General features: G+C 35.4%; 1 protein-coding gene across 1 annotated transcript in view; it reads right to left on the bottom strand.

Moving 5' to 3' along the window:
• Positions 1–2,239: 2,239 nt before the first annotated feature.
• LOC100366565 (uncharacterized) overlaps positions 2,240–20,475 on the bottom strand; it is a 59,074-nt gene continuing 40,838 nt past the window's right edge. Inside the window, exons 6-9 of the mRNA XM_085495403.1 lie at positions 17,754–18,061; positions 12,823–14,026; positions 4,280–4,348; positions 2,240–2,628 (exon numbers count right to left, since the gene is read on the bottom strand). Coding sequence (XP_085351529.1) covers positions 2,240–2,628; positions 4,280–4,348; positions 12,823–14,026; positions 17,754–18,061 — 1,970 coding nt within the window. The remainder of the gene's footprint in view (positions 2,629–4,279; positions 4,349–12,822; positions 14,027–17,753; positions 18,062–20,475) is intronic.

Below are 20,475 nucleotides of genomic sequence, written 5' to 3'. Positions count from 1 at the left end.
TCATTCATACCAGTGTTTTGATGGGGTCGGTAAAAACACGTGGCAATGCCCAGTAAATATGACGTCATCTCATGAATTATTAAACAGGGGGCGGTCCTAGGAAGGTGACCTTTTATCATGATCAAAACATCATGGCTTCTCTTCGATGTATTTTCAATAAAAATCTACGAGTATTTCAGAGCCTATGGTTTACCGTGAAGAGTACAAAGTGGGATATTAAATTATTTATCCTTGATGATTTTTATGTAGTATTGAGAACCAACTCCAGGAAGCGAACGCACAATAATGAATAATCGCGTAATCCTAGAATCGAAACGCGAGGCACAGAAGTTTTGTTCATTGTTTCCAATCCCATTTTTTCCCACTGCAACATATTTGTTAAAAGAAATATTTGAATTATGTTCGTTTTTTAAGGAGGCATTTTTTTATTTTTCCGATTTTGGCAACGCCTTATTCAGGGATTTTCTAAGACAGTCGCAGACAATCAGCGCACGGATGTACGTACAAAACATGCTGTTGTACTACCGGCGACGGTCGCCTGCAAGAAGAGAGCTCTAGCTCCTAACGTAAAAGTTTTAAAATTTCGACCGGTTTTAAATAATTAGTGTTGGAAATCTGACATGTTTTAAGAGTGCAAAATTAAGGTGCATTTTCGAGCGGTCGAATTTTTCTGAATAGAAATCGGCAAATGAAAAAAATAGGAGTGCTAAACAGTGTGCTTCGGTAGTTTAAAAAAATGGAATGTCCGTCAAATTTACGTAAACTTCCCCATTTTTCACGGAAAAAGCAAAGGTCGTGGCCGTGTTGCAGGCTAAAAAACTCAAAAATCAAAACAAAATCATCAATCAGTAAGTATTATGACAAGGAAAGCAAAACATCAGACGTGGAGAAGCGGTCAGCGCGTCAAAAGAGTTGTTACCGCAATGTATCAAGTTACCTCTCTCTGTGATTTATTTTTCATTGAAATTATTTGCTTGTTTTCAATTAATTTTAGCGTACCTTTGCAATTTATTTTAGCATTGTCAGTTGTTTGCTTTATTGAATTAAACGGAGTTCGTCCGGTTACAAACAAAGCTGTCTCGCACCACCAAGCAAAACTTGCGAATGATCGAAGTACAGGTACCCATTGGACAAAAGATACACAAAAGTTTGTATCTCCCCGACCCAGTGCAATATATCCGGTTAGAATCAAAGCTCACGTGTCCCTTATTTGAGGGACCAGACTCTGCCGTAAATTCGGGATGGGATTTAGAAAAAAAATAAAATGGGACTTTTAAGGTGTATTTTGGCGTCATTTCAATCATTCCTAATGCCTAAAATAGAGTCTAAGTTTTACCGTAGTCATTGACGCCTATTCAAGAGTATGATGTTTATCGTGACAAGCGTGAATGGGTAAGCTTCGTTTCGACTATGAGCAGTTATCACTGTAAACAATGTTTAATTATTCTTGACATGCTCAGTTTATTTTTTGAGAACAATTATTTAAAAATAAAATCTCTCAGTCAATCAGAAACTCGGATTCATGCCTTCAGGGAAAGTCATGTTTGGACGCTCACATCGATTTGTTTTTCGTTCGGTGGGCTGATGCCTTCAGTGTAGCTTTTGCATCTTCCGACATAGAAATCATCTGAATCTTCTTTCTACCTCTCTTTCTTTTCACACCACGCATAATGTAATGATAACAATTAAGAAAAAACGCTGAGGAAATATAATGTTTGGTTTGCTAGCGAGCGAGAACTGATTTGAGAATAATTGCACATGCGCGTGAATTGAATGAACTATGACCCGTACAATCTCGATTTGCATATTGTCAATCAAGGTCTTGTTATTTGGTTACTCATGCAAATTAGGCAATTGGACATAAACATTGCCACGTGTGAGTGTTTTTTATTTTTAACCAGAAAATAAACAGCAATTTTAACGGTGTTCCAATAAGAATTCATTGGTCAAATTTTCACAGAATGTTCTTTAGATAAAAATCTATATAAAAAACGAAAAAAACTATTTTTGATTGAAATTCACAAATAAAGTGCATCTCTACCTTAAGTTGTATTTTGAAACAGAAACAAAATATGGCATATATTGTTCATGTATTAACAACTTGGGTGGCACACACTGTGGTTGCAAGTATATTTAAAAAAAACAAAATGCAATTACAATTTTGTCAGGATTTCTGTGAGTACTGATTTTATAGTACAGTGAGCAGCAACACAACAATTTGGTCAACAATATTAAAAATTTACTCACCATCTAAATCTCTGTACTTGAAATCCAGCAAGCACTTCTCATAATTCCAGGTCTCTATAGTGGTCTTTAAGACGATTTCTGATACACCACAGTCCTTCAGTACATCTTCAGTCACAATATCTCCTTGAAACGCATCAGTCAGTTTACCACACTTGTAGGAATTCCACAACTGGTCAGCTGATTCCTCTCTATGACATTCTACATTTAGCCAAATTTGGGTACTATCAATTCGAAAGTCTGTCACTTGCAGTGATCCAATTTCATCAAAATGTTTCTTAACTAATGGCATGTCATCATATTTAGTCATCTTTCTAAACACTTGGCTGGCTGCAAGAATGGTTGCTTGGTAACCGTCAAGCATCACACGTATTAGGACATTCTCTGAAAATTAAACAACAATTCATTGTTACTTTTTTATTTTGAGTTTATACAGTAAGTGCATATGTCCTACAAAACAATCATTTGATCAAGCAATGTAAAGCTCCAGCCAGCTTTTAGTATTCAATCAAAATCCATCAACAAAGCCAGAAATTAAAATGGTGAAAATGTTGATAATGGTTCATTTATACTACAATGGCAATGAGTCAGAGATATTGCATCATGACTTATGATAAATACATGCCAATTATCAAAATGAAATTCAAGAATGGCAGAAATGCTAGACTTTGATGTTTTTTAAAAGTAAAATGGCCACCATTCAGCCATCTTGTAGACACAAATTGACTATACATATGTGTGACATGACGAATGGTTCTGATATGGCAAAGACAGGTTGTGGAAGATCGTTTTTGAAAATGAGGTCTATGGCCAAACTTTGTAAATAGACTAAATAGACTAAATTACTAAATAGAAACAAAACAAAATTAATTCTATTTAGTAATCACAGAATCATCAAATATAAAATAACACAAGGCCATATGTCATGTCAAATATGAAAAGTTTGGCTGTGAAAGTACCTCATTAATTTCTGGACAACTATTATATAAAGACCATTTCCCTTAAATAGATGCTATATACCAAGGTTTGACTGTATCTGAAATCAATATGCAAATAAGACATTCCAATATCATATTAGACCCGAACCCCAACATGGTTATTTCCAAGTTTGAAACGTATTGAACAAGTAATTGCATTACATAGTCCCCATTACTTGCCAGGTTTAATAAATAAAGTTTGAACATGAAAATCAGAGAATGTCAGAGATATGGCTCCAAAACTGCAATCACTGAAACACAGTGGCCACAAGTCAGCAATTTGGATTCCTATCTGACAAATAAATGTGCAGTAAGGTCCCATAAAGTTCAATGTACATCCCAAGTTTAATAAGTTTGTTTATGAATGGCAATTTGATGAATTTTTAAAAACAACTGCGACTTGGCCAAAACAAATGTGTGACAGACTAATTTAATTTTGAAAATAATCAGTCCAGAACTGCATTTGTATAAAAAAAAATGGCCACCAGTTAGCTATTTTGAATCACAAAACCAAACCAGAAGAACAAAGAGACATGCATTGGGATCCTATACAATAAGTGTTGACGATGTGCACCATGAGAATTGAAGATATCGTCACAAAATGAACAAATCTGACAAAGGTCCACCCAAAGTCCCTACATACAAAGTACCAAAGGAACAGAGCAAGTAGAAATGCTTGAATTTTAATGATTTTACACAATAACGGTTGCCATTCACCCATCTTGAATCAGATTATGAAATGAATGGACGTACATACATGTAGGTTGCACAAGATATAAGATGTATACGTTAAGTTTAAATGTGATCGGACCAGGCATGTTCAAGAAATCCATTGAGACGCATCGACGCATGCACACAGAGGTAAAAACATATCAAGTCTCGGCTTTCAGGGACTAATGAAAAATGTTTCAGTACATTATTGTTACCACAAGAAAAAAAACAACGAGAACAGACATTCACACTTATATACATGTACGTTTCCTTTCATCTAATGATTTGGGCAATGTAATGAATTATATACATTATTTGAATAAAACCAAAACATAATAACTACATACTTTCCTTAATTTGATAGTAAGCCTCCGTCCCAAGCTGTGTTGACATCGTCTTGGGTGCCTCTGCTTCAACTGAAAACACATGAATAAATAAATACATGATGTTAAAATTAAACTCAAAGGATTTAACTTAAAGACTTCTACTTTATAGTCACCTAAGAAGCCAATTCAACATGGCAAATACAGTAGATACACATTGGTCTTGGCTAGGATACACCTAGTATGGGCTTTTAAGCTAATCTGATATGTTTGCATATCGACTAGACCCAATTGTGTCCACACACATGAGATCTCAGCATGTGCCGAAACTTCGACACATGCCAAAATGTGTTTGTGAACGGTCGACCAGAAATCAGTGCTTGCCAAGATTTATACTGATATGACATAACGATGAAGAGAAGTGTAGCTATACTAGTATATGGTCAGATGTTGTAATGAATGAAATGAATGCAAACTGTCGTCAGCAACGTATATTTATGTGCTGCTGCAACTGTTTTTTTCTTGCAATGCGACATCAACGTGAAAAAATCATCTTTGTCGTACATGTGCACGATGACTCATAATAACTACCATAACAGCAAATGGATTTAATTTCATTATAGGAATTACTATTATATGCTTATCGTTTTCCATGTTTGGGTCAATTAACAGACCGACGAATGAGGACACAAGCCGAGTGGGTTCAAGTGGGTCCCAACTAACGTGAACGCAACTGCTGACAAAAAAGTATCTAAAATGTTGGCACATGCCAAGATCCAATTCGTAAACATAGCAATGGGAAGCCAGCATATGAAAATTTCTGCTTACATAAACGTTCCTTTGTGTTTAGTGGTAAGCAACTATTTTGTTGGTGTTTATGAGTGCTCATGTGATTGGTCAATGCATGAGCAGCTCTTTCAATGCCATGATTTACACCCTATTAATTTGGGCTCTGTGAAAAAGAATTTCACCCAGGAAAACATGCAAAGGACAGTGTGAGAGTTATGTATTTACAAAAACAAAATGGATGACATGCATGTGGTTCTATTCATGTTTAGAGTGATGCAATAATGTAGATTTGTTATCAAAAATCTCAAATATGCTACATGTTAACAGGGATGGTTTGAAGTTAAAGGCCCAGGTATAAATACGCTTCTAAACAATAGGGATTATTTCCTTGAAAGTCACGCTGTAGTAAACAGCTCCAGCCAAGCTCAGGTAAAGACGCGTTTTCTCAAACTTACAGGTCGATTATGTCATGCCACGTTGAAACAGGTTGGAGTCTAATCTCCAAAAACATTTATGAAGTTCCTAATGCTTTTCTCATCATCACATCGCGTTCGCAAATTTAAAAAGTCACGATAGCGAGTACGAGCCAGAAATACCCCTAGCCATGTTTTATTAATGATATGAATACTGTGTTTAGTAATGTTTACTGTTACTGTTACTTGGTGATAAAAAGCGTATTCTGGAAATATCGCAGCATATGATGGTAAATGTAACAGGAATGAGACTTGGATCAGACGATCTTCAGAGTTTCCGATGTGATGCAGTACGAATTAATTTACTGGCTTCTTCATGGCTTTTTACAGTTGTTTAAGAAAATAGCAAATTCATTCCCTAAGTGTGTGCCCACATTCCGGGTCATAGCTTGACAATTTTTGTTTTCTCTAAAATTAAATTCTTTTAACGTGACTACTACATTTAGCCTTTACAGTCACGCTAACAGTATGAGAACAAATGACTAAACATATTTATTTTAGATAATACAAGTTCCGTCTAACCGGCCTCGTGAAATGTACATTAGTCGGCATCTAGCAGTTTTTGTGGTCGGTCATCAGGTTTTCGCACACAGTGATGCATCGTCTCAAATTTATTATCTTTACTATTGCCAGATATCAGTAGCAGTATTTATGCGAGTGAAAGTGTGAACACCGGGTCATGAAGGAAATATTTTTTTTATTGTTGATCGTAACGACCATGACAGCATCCTAAGCACATGTGCATCATGCTCATTGTTGTGGAATGGGAGTTCAACGATACAAGGGTAGCAAATGGATATGATACATCATTCTGCATTTCAGATGAAGGCTATTGTTGAAATAATCGTAATTCAACGAAATGGTAAATGCCACATCACTTTGTAACACGTTTTATATTAGCTTGTCATTACAAATGTTTTATAGATTATTCCATTTAAAAATAGGGGTATGGTCCCCTTTCCATTACAATTGTTATATAGATTATTCCATTTAAAAATAGGGGTATGGTCCCCTTTCCATTACAAATGTTTTATAGATTATTTCATTTAAAAATAGGGGTATGGTCCCCTTTCCATTACAAATGTTTTATAGATTATTCCATTTAAAAATAGGGGTATGGTCCCCTTTCCATTACAAATGTTTTATAGATTATTTCATTTAAAAATAGGGGTATGGTCCCCTTTCCATTACAAATGTTTTATAGATTATTCCATTTAAAAATAGGGGTATGGTTCCCTTTCCATTACAAATGTTTTATAGATTATTTCATTTAAAAATAGGGGTATGGTCCCCTTTCCATTACAAATGTTTTATAGATTATTCCATTTAAAAATAGGGGTATGGTCCCCTTTCCATTACAAATGTTTTATAGATTATTTCATTTAAAAATAGGGGTATGGTCCCCTTTCCATTACAAATGTTTTATAGATTATTCCATTTAAAAATAGGGGTATGGTTCCCTTTCCATTACAAATGTTTTATAGATTATTCCATTTAAAAATAGGGGTATGGTCCCCTTTCCATTACAAATGTTTTATAGATTATTCCATTTAAAAATAGGGGTATGGTCCCCTTTCCATTACAAATGTTTTATAGATTATTCCATTTAAAAATAGGGGTATGGTCCCCTTTCCATTACAAATGTTTTATAGATTATTCCATTTAAAAATAGGGGTATGGTCCCCTTTCCATTACAAATGTTTTATAGATTATTCCATTTAAAAATAGGGGTATGGTCCCCTTTTCATTACAAATTTTATGCAAAATAGTATACAGGACTCACTGAAAGGTTTTAAAAGTGTAAGAATTTTTGTAAAATATATATCTACAGATGGTTTGGAGTGGTAGGTTTTAGTCAGATAAACCCCTTCTATGAGATGCCTGTATTATACACATGAAATATTGCATGACTACCGAGGCAATAATATCAATCAATTTAACATGTATGAGATAAGGATTTGTGCATTCGTTTAAACAAGATGGCTGCCAGTCAGTCGTTTTGGATTTGGTGACAAAATGCAAATGTGTCTGTCTGACATGAAGTCTGATGTATGTGTAAAGTTTAAACTTGGTTAGTCAAGGCATGGAGGTATGTGAGGAGATACCCCAGACCATTCGTCTGGGACGAATGGTCTGGGGTAGTGAGGAGATCAAAATCGGTACTTTGCGCCGCTGGAATGCACCGGCGCATTTCCCAAAATAAGCATTGTGCGCCACCTAGTTGTGCCACCATTCTGCGTCCCTCATTCTGTGCCATCGAGAAAATTCATACTGTGCCCCATTCTGAGTTCAAGCTTTTTAAAAATGTAAAATTATAGACTCATAGACGGCAATGATTTTCAAGCCTGTTTATCAACGAAATCGGGATGTTTGGCGTGAAATACAGTTATATAACATCTCTGGGAAATAAGTACGAAGCTATTGGAAACAAATAAATTAAAGCTCAGACAACTAATAATTATTTGTTGTCTGAGATTAAAGTAATTGGCTAGCTATAATTAAGACCAATCGGCAGATGAAAATGCCACAATTGCTTGTTTCCAAAAGGGTAACGTGCTTACACACCCTGTTACGGGCTTTCAACGGCTAATCTAAGGTCATGAAACCATGAAAAAAAAACATTGGGAGTGGCTGAATTATTAGAACAAAAACGGTAATTATATTTTGAGAGGTCATTATCTGAGATATGATTTGAGTGGTTGAATCATAAAAACGAGAAAGAAACGATTTCGAGACAAAAAGTGTTTTGTAAACAGTGTCTCGGTTCATTCTCGCTGCCTGTCTGGGGAAAAATACGCACTTGCCCAACCATTCTGCCATGGTACGGTTTATCATTGGTGGCCCAGATACAATTCCGTTTTTATTTTGCAATAGTTTGAGGTCATCAAATTTGTGGTGCTAAAAATGCATGTTTCCAGATTACAGAACGTTTTTTCTCACCGAAAGGTATTTGGCCAATAAAAAATCATAATTCACGTAGCGGTGAGGTGATTAACATATGACACCAGTTTGACCCCAAGACACACTTACAGAATAGTTTTCAGACATTTAAAAAAAAAAACTTTCGTAAATAAACTTGCCAAATTAAAACATGCCAACTTTCTTGAAAATAGCACAATTCAACAAACAAACAAATATGGTAATTTTTTCATTCGTAGGCAAGCATTCAACCATTTGCAGCCTTGAGTGATTTCCAGAGTTCAAAATTATCGAAAAAAAACGTTTTTATTTGTTTGTGAAATTAAAACACACAAACGTTCTTTTAAATAGTATGGTACAAGTAAAAATTACGATAATTTGATCAACGGATGTTTTATTTTCTCGAAAACAGGCAACACACAATCTTACAGACAGAGCTACATCACGATCGCCAAACGTTGCCTGGACCAATCACAAGCAAGAATAGACAATGAATTTTCAGATTAACACCTTTGTATTCCCCCACGCTAACCAACTTCCTGTTCCAGTCCGGCTTTGAGAATGCTGACACAAAACAAGTCGGCGCAGCCATTTCCGGTACCGAGTGATTTTCAGACAGTTTGAAAACTTCGGAACAACAACTGATTTGCCCAACTAACAAACACTAACGTTGAAAATAGTATGAATTAGTCATTATAAAGAATAATTCCTGTATATACATTAGTTGTCGTTTTCCGGATAGCCAGTATGGAAAAAAGTCTGATCTATCACGGTTACTAGTAACCATGGATCTATTCACTGTTTATTATTCAAATTGTTTGAAGTCATTCGAGCAAAAGGGATGCAAAAATCAACATTGCTAGTGGTGGTGAATAAACATTGCATTGTCATTGACAATTATACGCACAAATTAAACTTGGGTTGTTGTAGATACAAGTGATATTGCACTGCAAAATTAACCAACTTACATGACATTCAATGTTATTTTGACTTTGGCATTTGAAAGTTTAGAGTACATTCCATAAAGAAAGAAATCATTTTTTGAATGCAAATAATACTCTCACTATCGCCGTGAACATAAGTGGTTAGTCACTTCGGCGACTTGAAGTCTGGGTGCGTCGGAAATGTTTCAAAACAATGTTGTTTGTAGCTTCCCAAGCAAACCAAGATCAATAACTGACAAAACAATTACATTTACTATCTGGAGAATTTTAATTTTGCTCGTTTTGTTGGGTTACACTCATCGCATGGCTATGAAGCAGTGCGAATTACAATTGTGTGTGTGAAGCAATGAGCACGTCTGATTTTGTAAAATACTAGACAGCAAATGTGAAGTTGGATTTTGTTGGCATCGGAACTTCATAAAATCTCATCATGAAATACATTTAAGAAGTGGCCTGTGGATATATTTGTACATCTATGACATGATGTATAAAGAATATATAAAAATTGAACATAATCAGTCAAAGCATTGCAGAGATGTGGCACTAGAGCTGCATTCATTGAAACAAAATGGCTGCCAGTTGGCCATTTTAATTCTGATAAGAAAAATAAAATGATGTGCCACCATAGACTCTGGTAAGCCATATTGGCTAAATACTTCAATTGGGTTTTTTCTTTCTCCATGCCGAGGACTAAGCCAACGCTACGGAAAAAGTGGGGTGGTTGGGGGGGGGGTCTATAGTGGGTATGAACTTTGTGAATAGGCGGGTTCCGAGAACCCTCTGCCTAAATTCACTACGTTCAATTACCCACCATAGACTGTGGTCAGTCAAAATAACTATTTTGAACTGTAGGCAGAGTCAGACGCCGATAGGTGGCAGGTTTCCAAGTAAACAGAAAGTGATGAAAAGTGTGTCCCAGTCCTGGATAATGCTCTCCTGTAATAAGCTACCACATAGTTAAGACAAATACAGAAAATAGTATCTCATCTTGCCTGTGCCGTCCCCGGAGCAAGAGCCAAAATGCTGCCATGGTGACAGGGTTCAATGTGCCCGAGAATGCTAGACCCCGGACCCTTCTAGGGTCAGTACTAGTAGCTTGAAAAAGAGACCGAAACAGTTCTGCATGAAGGCATAGGCCGAAAGCGAGACCTGGTAATTCCAGGGGGTGCCGAAGGTAGAAATCTGGTCGCAAAATTGGTGGTAGTTGATAAAAACTTTCTGCATTCTCAAGAAGCCTGCCATCAGTAAAAGTTCAAGGGGGGCGACTGACGCTAGCGCTAGTAAGTTAGCAATCGCACAGACCTCATGCGCTCGTACTTGGTGTCTCTGCAAGTTCTGTGTTGAGGAACTATAGACTTCTAACACAGTCACAGTAGTCGGGAAGGCTGGCTTGTCTTGCATGCCAGCAACGCAAAAAACTTGTGTTTGGCACCCCGTCTCTAATCCCTAGTACGGTTTTTGTAGCAACTCATTTTTCGAATCGGGCCGAAAAGCAATTCTTCCTGATCCTCTGGGCCGGCAATGTTTGACAGCCGGGGGATGATGATCGGCAGACGCCTACCTGAGGAGAGGGCCAGTAGGAAGACTGTTTTCCACATCAAACATTTGAGTGGTGCTGATTGGAGAGGCACAAAGGGCGGTCTGCTTAGAGTGGACAACACAACTGACAAATCCCAGTGGGGTGGTTCCCTTGTTCAGGGTCTTGGCCTCTGATTAGGAAAGCAGTAAACAGTCTCCTAATAATAGGACAATCGGCTAGTCTTGTTCCCAAAGCGCTCTCAATGATGCTGGACAAGGCCGACCTGTAGCCAATGATCACTGCGTAGGACAGACTCACTTCGTCAAACAGGTGGAAGATGAGCCTGCTACCTGGCCAATAGAGGGATGGTATAGATCAATCTCCCTTCCACTACACCAATCCGTGTATGCTCGCAGCCTAGAAATGTAGGCTGCGTTGGTGGAATCCCTGTTCTCCCTGGCCAGGATGTTGGCAGCCCGCTCAGACAAGACTTTTGTCTGTGCGAGTCTACTGAGAGCCTCCATTCGTTGGTAGTGCGCCATCCAGTTGGGACGGCAGGTTTGGTATGTCCAGAAGCACTACTGGTGTTTCGACTAGCATTTCCAACAGAAGTGGAAACCAGGCCTTGGTTGGCCAATTGTATGCGACCAGTGTCAATATGCAGATGTGCACCTGTCGAAGTTTTCTCCGGTACCCAGTGAACTAGCGGGAAGGGAGGAAGGCGAAAAGCTTGAGGTCATGGGGTTTTCCCTGGCCTAGATTTATTTCTCAGTCATTGACTGAATCGCAGATTAATGCCTGCAGTTCAAAATAGTCATTTTGACTGACCGGAGTCTATGGTGGGTAATTGAACGTAGTGAATTTCAAAGATGGTGGCAAAGTCATTTGACTGAACAAAATTATATTTACTACATGCCAAATATCCATTTGATCAGTTAAAGCACTCCTGAATCAAAGAAAGCTTAGTAAAAACTCCCACGTGTATTGATAGCATGAAGTACAAATAAGGAGTACTGTATTTACTATATAAGCACATCTTAATTTCACATTATTATTATTATATTTCAACTTATCAATTATATTCATTGTATGCAAAATTATTGAGAAGTATGTTTTCTAGCTGATGTGCTTCTAATAGAACAAGTACGGCATTTCAAAATATAATTTCAAATGGCTATGTTTTAGCAATTATGAATAATTAAAGAAATCCATACATGACTCTACAGTACTCAGTTCCTGCTTGATTCTGCTTTTCATTTACTTTTTTCCCACCTAATTTTGCAACCGCTTGTTTATTTTACCGTAAAATTTCTGATTTATTTTCCTCCATGCACTTGCCTGCTTGCACACTCCCTCATTTGCATTTAAAATTCTGACCACTAAAAATGTTCTGAGATTCACATTGATTTATACTCAAAACTAGGTGAAATGATATTGAAGTATTTTTAATCATTTAATGATTTACCTTATAACTAAAACAAGTGACCTCATAGGTTAAATACCTCCTGCAAAGCGTCTTTCTCAAAATAAAGTTGATAATGTGCTATATGGTGCCATCAAACATTTATGCAGCGAAATCACCCCCCCCCCATGCGGTTCTAACTCTTAATATTTACTCAATTTGGTGTACCAGTTACTTAACAAAGCTAGACAACACATGAATGATTACCAATCTGATTATATTTCATATTTAGGTCAAAGAAACCATGTTGGATGGGTGTTTACCTATACCTAAGTGGAATTTGGTCAAAAAAAATTATAATGAAGGCAACTAAAAGGACAGCATTTTCCCATTGTGTACTTTAGCATTCATCCAAAACTATACGCATGTACATACATTTTTGTACGCCCAAAGCAGCATTATACACAGTGACGTGTTTTGGTTGTTTTCATTATAAAAGTAATGCATAAATTAAACCTCACCTGTTTGATGACGGCACCAAGTGATGATTTCATTGTGTGATTCAGATATATCGCCCTCTTTCATAGAGTGGAGTAAAACACTTCTTAGATTCTGGATGTTGGCGAGTGATTGTGAATAGTCAGAAAGAATTGTCATTATCTTTTTTTCCCACTCCTCAATAGTCTTTGCTTCAGTTGCACATGCATCAGTATCCACAATGAACTTGCTGCAATCACAGTGTAAGTCTTGGAGAAAGTTAGCAACTCCTGTATTAGAACTAATAAGTGTAGGAACACCAGCTGCTATTGCTGACAGAGCAAGGACACCATGTGGATCTTTTCCAGGGACATGAAGAAAAAGGTGAGATTGTTTCACGTCTTGGAGGACGCTATTTAAAGTCTTATGAGAGTAGACATCAACCTTCAAATGTGAAGAAGATATATTACTCTCCAAATGGTGTTGCAGATTTTCAGAATTTATGTCAGAAACTCCACAAACCTTCCAAATGGGTTTTTTGACATCATGTTCATATTTATTGGCAATCTGTTGCATGGCACAGCTAACTGCATTCAGTTCATCAGTTATCTTCAAATTTGATAATACAGACAATATTTCTATTCCCTTTTCTAGTTCTGGTTTAGTTTTGTCTGAACTGATGGCGACATCATCAATGTAAGGCAGGTAGCTGATATGTTTCTTTGGTTTAGGCAGAGTTCTCAATTTATTGTCAATATGTTGAAATACCCTTGGACCAACGGATATTACAAGATCAGAATATACAGCATATTCCAAGACTTCTATTTCTGTATCTGCTGATCCTACTGGAATGTTGTGATATACAGTTATTAGTTTGGCTTTTGGGAATACCATCTGCTGAATAGATCTAGCAGCATGTATAGTCTTAGTGTTGTGGACATGGCCGATTATAATACCAATGTCTTGGTAATTCTTGAGGTCTGGAAAGAACTTATCATGTTTTAAGAGCCATTCATTTGAGGGGTTATCAGTAACACGAAGTTCAGGTTCCACCCGAGGTAGAATCAGCTCTACTCCATGGTCTCTTGCATCTTCTATTTCATCTTCTGTTGGTACCAGAGCTGTAGCATACACTTTATTTACTCCCTGTTTCACTGTGACAGCTATGTCTTTATGCATCATAGAAAGTGATAGATCAAATCTTTTTGGCCACCATTCTAATCCAACAATCAGTGCACTACACTCTGGCTGTAAGTGAAATGTGACAATATGTCAGCAAGAGGAAGACAGTAATTTCACGAGAGTGAGGATTTTTAATTTTAGTTAGGTGACACAAAAGTTGCGTAAAAATGTAGACGTAAATTGTAATTTTATGTGAATTCAAAGAATAGTGATAAAACAAATCTGTGATGTTTATTTCCTTGCAATCAAGTTATATCCCTAGGATGTACATTACAGTAATTTATAAGTCATTCCAACACACTGTAAAGACAAAAATGTTAGGCATAATAGAATAATAATGGCATCGACTGCATAGTGTCCTTTAGGATAGTAGCAGTAGATAATGTTCATAACGTGTTTATTTTTAAGCAGGTAAAAAACTGCTACCTTATTATGGGTCTAAATAAACAAGCAGCCTCTCGGCTGAGATAGCTCCACTGTTAGCAATGCACATTACAATTAAACTGAAGATATCATTAGAAAATGAACAATATGTATAAGTATCAAAGCAATAAGACTTGCTGTTTTCAACAAATATTCGAAAATATCACTTTTCACCAAAAATGACAATAATATTCATCAAAATTAGATAATTGAAGATATCATCATGAAATGGACAAATCTGAGAGAGGCCCACATGTAGTACCTATATATGTAATATCAAAGCAATGGGACTTGTGGTTATTTAAGAGAAGTCGAAATATCACTTTTTACTAAAAATTACGAAAATGTTCACCAAAATTAGAAAATTGAAGATATCTTCACGAAATGAACAAATCTGAGAGAGATTCGCATGTAGTACCTATATATGTAATATCAAAGCAATTAGCCTAGCGGTTTTTACCAAGAAGTCGAAAATATCACTTTTTACCAAAAAATTACAAATATATTTACCGAAATTAGAGAATGGAAGATGTCATCATAAAATGAACAAGTCTATAAGTGGTCTACCCAAGGTACATATACATCAAGTATCAAAGCATTCAGATCTTTAGTTTCCAAGAAGTCGAAAAAGTAAAAAGTTGACACGAACAACGGAAGCCGACGGACAATCACTCATATGATAAGCTCCGCTCGACAAAGTCAACAGCAGAGCTAAAAATATGACATTAAACATCATTAATTACATTTGGACAAACAAAATTATGTCTTATGTCTTGTACAACATTGAACAAAATCTGACGAGACATGTCTGAGAAATGCTTAATGACATACTGACTTATTTTCTGGTCAAAAATGACCACTTATATTTGCCCAAAGATAAACAAAATGCTGAATTTCTATTTGTACCTACTTTGAGCAAAGATAACGAAGTGTTTACACAGTCAAATAATGTCATTTTACCATGCGCATCAGTAACAGACATGCCTCAAATACAGTTGATGACACATTTAAAAGTTGTCAATTGTCCCCAGTTGGTCAAAGACCAATGAAATAAACAAGCAGCTTTTCGGCTGAGATAGCTCCGCTGTTAGCAATGTACATTTCAATTTAAGAACAGAAGATATCATTAGAAAATGAACAATATGTATAGTACAAAGCAACAGGACTTTCTGTTTTCAACAAGAATTCAAAAATATCACTTTTCACCAAAAATGACAAAAATAATCATCAAAATTAAGTAATTGAAGATATCACCACGAAATGAACAAATCTGAAAGAGGTCCACATGTAGTACCTATATATGTAATATAAAACCAATCAGACTGCAGTTTTCAACAAGAAGTCGAAGATATCACTTTTTACCAAAAATGACAAAAATATTCACCAAAATTAAAGAATTGAAGATATCATTACAAAATCAACAAATCTGAAAGAGGTCCACATGTAGTACCTATATATGTAATATCAAAGCAATTGGACTTTTGGTTGACAATAATAATTTGAAAATATCATTTTTTACCAAACATCACAAAAATATTCACTAAAATTAAGTAATTGCAGATATCACCATGAAATTAACAAATCAGAAAGAGGTCCACATGTACTACCTATATATGTAATATAAAACCAATCAGACTGCAGTTTTCAATAAGAAGTCGAAAATATCACTTTTTACCAAAAATGACAAAAATATTCACCAAAATTAAAGAATTAAAGATATTATCACGAAATGAACAATGCTGAGAAAGGTCTACATGTAGTACCTATATATGCAATATCAAAACAATCGGATTTTTGGTTTTTAACAAGAAGTCAAATATATCACTTTTTACCAAAAATGACAAAAATGTTTACCAAAATTAGAGAATTGAAGATATCAACATGAAATGAACAAATCTGAGAGAGGTCTACCACCAAGTATCAAAGCATTCAGGCTTGTAGTTTTCAAGAAGAAGTCGAAAACGTAAAACATTGACACAGGCGATGGACGGCGGACAATCACACAAAGTTGGCAGCGGATCTTTAAAGTGGATATTATAAATGTGCAGACACTGAATGAATGTGTACATGCAATACATAAAATTTAACACAAATAAGATGTTTTTTTTTACCAAATTTATAAATTTACGGACAAAGTCGACAGCGGAGCTAAAAACAAATCAACATCTATATTATATCATTATGTCTTGTCTTTGTATTACTTTGAACAAAATTGGTGAATTAATGTTCATAAAATGGATAAGAACACAGGAAAAAAAATAACAAGGCCACTAGTCAATTTTGAATTTAATCAGACAAAAACCTACCGTAGCTCTGTAACCCATTATGAGTGATGTGCCTGACAAGTTTGAATATAAGCGACCAGGCATGTCTTTGAAGTGGTTGAAAAGTTTTATAAACAAAAACAGCCAGCAGTTGGCTACAAAAGCCAAAAATAAAAACAATACCTGGTATATATTTTTCAACTCATTGTGACTTGCATTTGTATCAAATTTGAATCAAATCTGTATAAGTGTATCTGAGAAACAGGTAGAATGTGCATCATGGTTTAAATGAAATTGGTTCATGTCTGAGAAATGGCAGATGACATGCAATGTAAGGAAACAAAATTTACACAAAATCAAACAAAATTTGCAACATCTACAGTTAAAATCAGTTTCAAATTTTAGCTCCTCTGTTTGCAATGATATTTTCAATTAGAAAAATGAAGCAAACTTAAGAGAGGGCCACCTGAGATACATATATGTATAATATCAAAGCAATTGGACTTGCGAATTTCAACAAGAAGTCAAAAATATCACTTTTTACCAAAAATATTTATCTAAATTGGAGAATTATTAAAGATATCATCACGAAATGGACAAATTTAAGAGAGGTAGACCTCCAAGGTACATACGTGTAAGAATTTGAAAAAGTTGATGGACAATCACTAATATGATAAGCTCCACTCAACAAAGTCAACAACATCAAAAGAAATCAGATAAAATAGAGAATTGATTGAAACCAAACTGACTGACAGAATATCATATAAGCTGCAAATGATATCATATCCACCTGACATATTAAATTAATGCAGCATAGAAGTAATGCTATAATAATGCTCTGAATAAACAAATTAGACAACTTCATGACTGGACATCCCCACAGTGAATACGGTACCCCAATTTTGAAATGCATGAAAAAACAAAAAAAATAGAATATATATAGAGGGCAGCCTAAAAGCAGACACTCCAAAGACATTATAGCATATCTGTGACAAATATGGTATGCAACACAAATGTCAAGTAGATATGAAATATAATAATTTATTATTCATATTACACAAGCTCAATATTTATTGAAACAGTAAAGTACAACAAAGCTAAATTACCTTAATTAATGCAATGCTTTCTCCAGAACTTACATCTCGTACATCTTCAGTTTCTACTTCAGTGGCCTCAGCCGGTATATCTACAGAATGTACATCTTCAGTTTCTACTTCAGTGATGTCAGTCGGTATATCTACAGGACGTACATCTTCAGTTTCTACTTCAGTGATGTCAGTTGGTATATCCACAGGACGTACATCTTCAGTTTCTACTTCAGTGGTGTCAGACGGTATATCTACAGAACGTACATCTTCAGTTTCTACTTCAGTGGTATCAGTCGGTATATCCACAGAATCTTTTGTCTCTTCATCTGGAAATAAAATAAAAGTGTGTGAGGTAAAATAATTGAATGAGTATTATTTAATATTTTATTAGTTTATATGTATTTGGATATTTCTCACTATTTATTTGAATGCCATTTCAAATTTAAAAATTTAAAAGAAGAAAATCATTGTCAATGACAGTTCCCCTGTCCAGTTTTTAGTTAGTGTCAATTAAAAACAATGACAGACTTTGAGTACAGTTTAAAGTTGCAGGAGTATTCAGCATGTTAATGTGTTACCCACCAAGTACAGAACTTTCGTGAACAAAATATAAGTATGAAAATAAAACATACAAGCTAAAATATATATTTAATATATTTATATGTTATTTTTCCAATGAAATTTTCATTACGGGGTGAAATGTTATGTCTTTCATTTTAGTTGAAATTCAAGACTATAGCATAGGAAATTAAATTGTTCGACTACAGGGAATACAACTAACTTGACTTGCACTGTGATTTATAAGAATTTTAAACAATAAATTACGCTACTAACAAACACGTTAATTTTGTCATGTTATATACCTTATGAAAGCTTATTTTGCCAGCTTTTCAACAGTATGAAACATCTTTTTGTGGTTGCTAGAAGTGTCGAAAATGGGTTAAAAATGTCTGTTTTTGGGTAAATTGTGTTTAAAACTATTATTTAACTTCTGTACGCATAGGTTTATCGAATGGCAGTTTGACTTGATTAAAAAATATGTTCACCGGGATTATAGAACAAACGTTTGCAGTATTTCCATTGAATAGTTTTTTCACAATGCCTTCTGAAAGTTTCACACTTTTTAATTAAACTGCCGATTGTCAATGTGATTACTTTTTTTTTCTTCTCAAAACAATAAATCCACATGACGCACTTTGAATGTGCCAGACCAGAACCATAGTTCCTGAAAATTTCAAAGGAAATGACAAAATAGACTGGGAGCTAAATAGTTTTGAAGGACCTCGTTGAAACTGTAATTGAAGTTGAGATGTTTAAATTTATGCGAAAACACGAATATTGTTTCGCCCACCCTTTGGATACTGCCGAAACACCACGAAAAGGTTGAGTACCACAACCTGAACAACACTGTTTTCAAAAAAAATAATTAAATCTGCACAAATCTATTTTGGTGAGCGTTTTTGTTCCACAAAACGTGGAGTTGGGGAAACTGTCTTCGTCAGCCAAGCTTATGATGTACTGTTATGTTTATAAAGTCAACAGTGGGCAGGGCTTGTATGCACTTGTATGCAAACTACCAATCAGCTGATTGTTTATAAAAATCATATATGGTCATTTGACCTCATTAACATGCATAACTGTCATATCTCAAGCACTGTTGTAGATAAAAACAAGTAGCCAGTACTATAATGGAGGCATTGGACAACATAAATATATTGGATGGTTATATGTCTTCATATGACCTAATTATTATGCATAACTTTCATATCAAAAGCACTGTTGCAGATAGGGACATGTAACCAGTGTTATAGTAAAGGGAAGGAACAAGTGATATGTCTGAAATACCAGACAACCATACATGATCATGTGATCTCAGTATTATGCATAACTGTAATATCTTAGGCACGGTTGTACATAGGAACATGCAAGCAGTATTATAATGAAGGCATTGGACAACAGATTTAATACATATACTGTTGTAGACAGGAACATGCAGCCAGTGCTATAGTGAAGAGAAGGGAAGGGACATGATCCGATTGAAATATAAGATGACCATACATATTCATGTGACCTCATTAATATGCAAACTTTTATATATCACTGACAGGCATTAATCTAGTATTTTGAGAATTGAAATAGAGACCAACAACTAGCTGTATATCGCTGTCGTAGATGGTAGTTGACATTAGTTGACCCATACCTTACTGTCATAGCTGGGAACCATCATCATCACTGCTTGCAGCTATATTTATTATTAGTATTATTAGCTAATATTATTATTATTATATCAGCTGTTTTATAATATTCATAACCCTGAGATTTTGCGGGAAGTTCCCCTCGAGTAACTTCAAGAAAAAACACTCTTTGCCACCAATATTAGGGCTAATCCCAACAAAAAGGACAACTGTCAATTTGAAGTTCAAAACAAAGTATACCAGGGAATAGCTATGTTTAATCAAGTCTTAGAATGGCTTTTTGCTTAATTAGCAAAAAGTGCTGCATATCAGATGAGATTAGAATATTAATCATTAATAATATGAGGTTATTCCGAGGATACTGCAAAGTATGCACAAAGACAGTACAGCGGGAGTATTTACCATTGTGTAGCGAGTAATTTATTAGAGGACGCTCATACCTGTAATTGTTCCATATTTGAAATTTACGTTTCATAATATGGTAGAATGAAAATACTTAGTGCAATACTTATGGTGTTATGGTAACAGATGTATAATAATACAAG

Source organism: Saccoglossus kowalevskii, chromosome 21 (assembly GCF_978046115.1).
Source record: "Saccoglossus kowalevskii chromosome 21, keSacKowa6.1, whole genome shotgun sequence".
Taxonomy (NCBI): Eukaryota; Metazoa; Hemichordata; class Enteropneusta; family Harrimaniidae; genus Saccoglossus; species Saccoglossus kowalevskii.
Note: the sequence above shows the minus strand (reverse complement) of the source record. Positions and strands in the feature narration are given on the sequence as shown.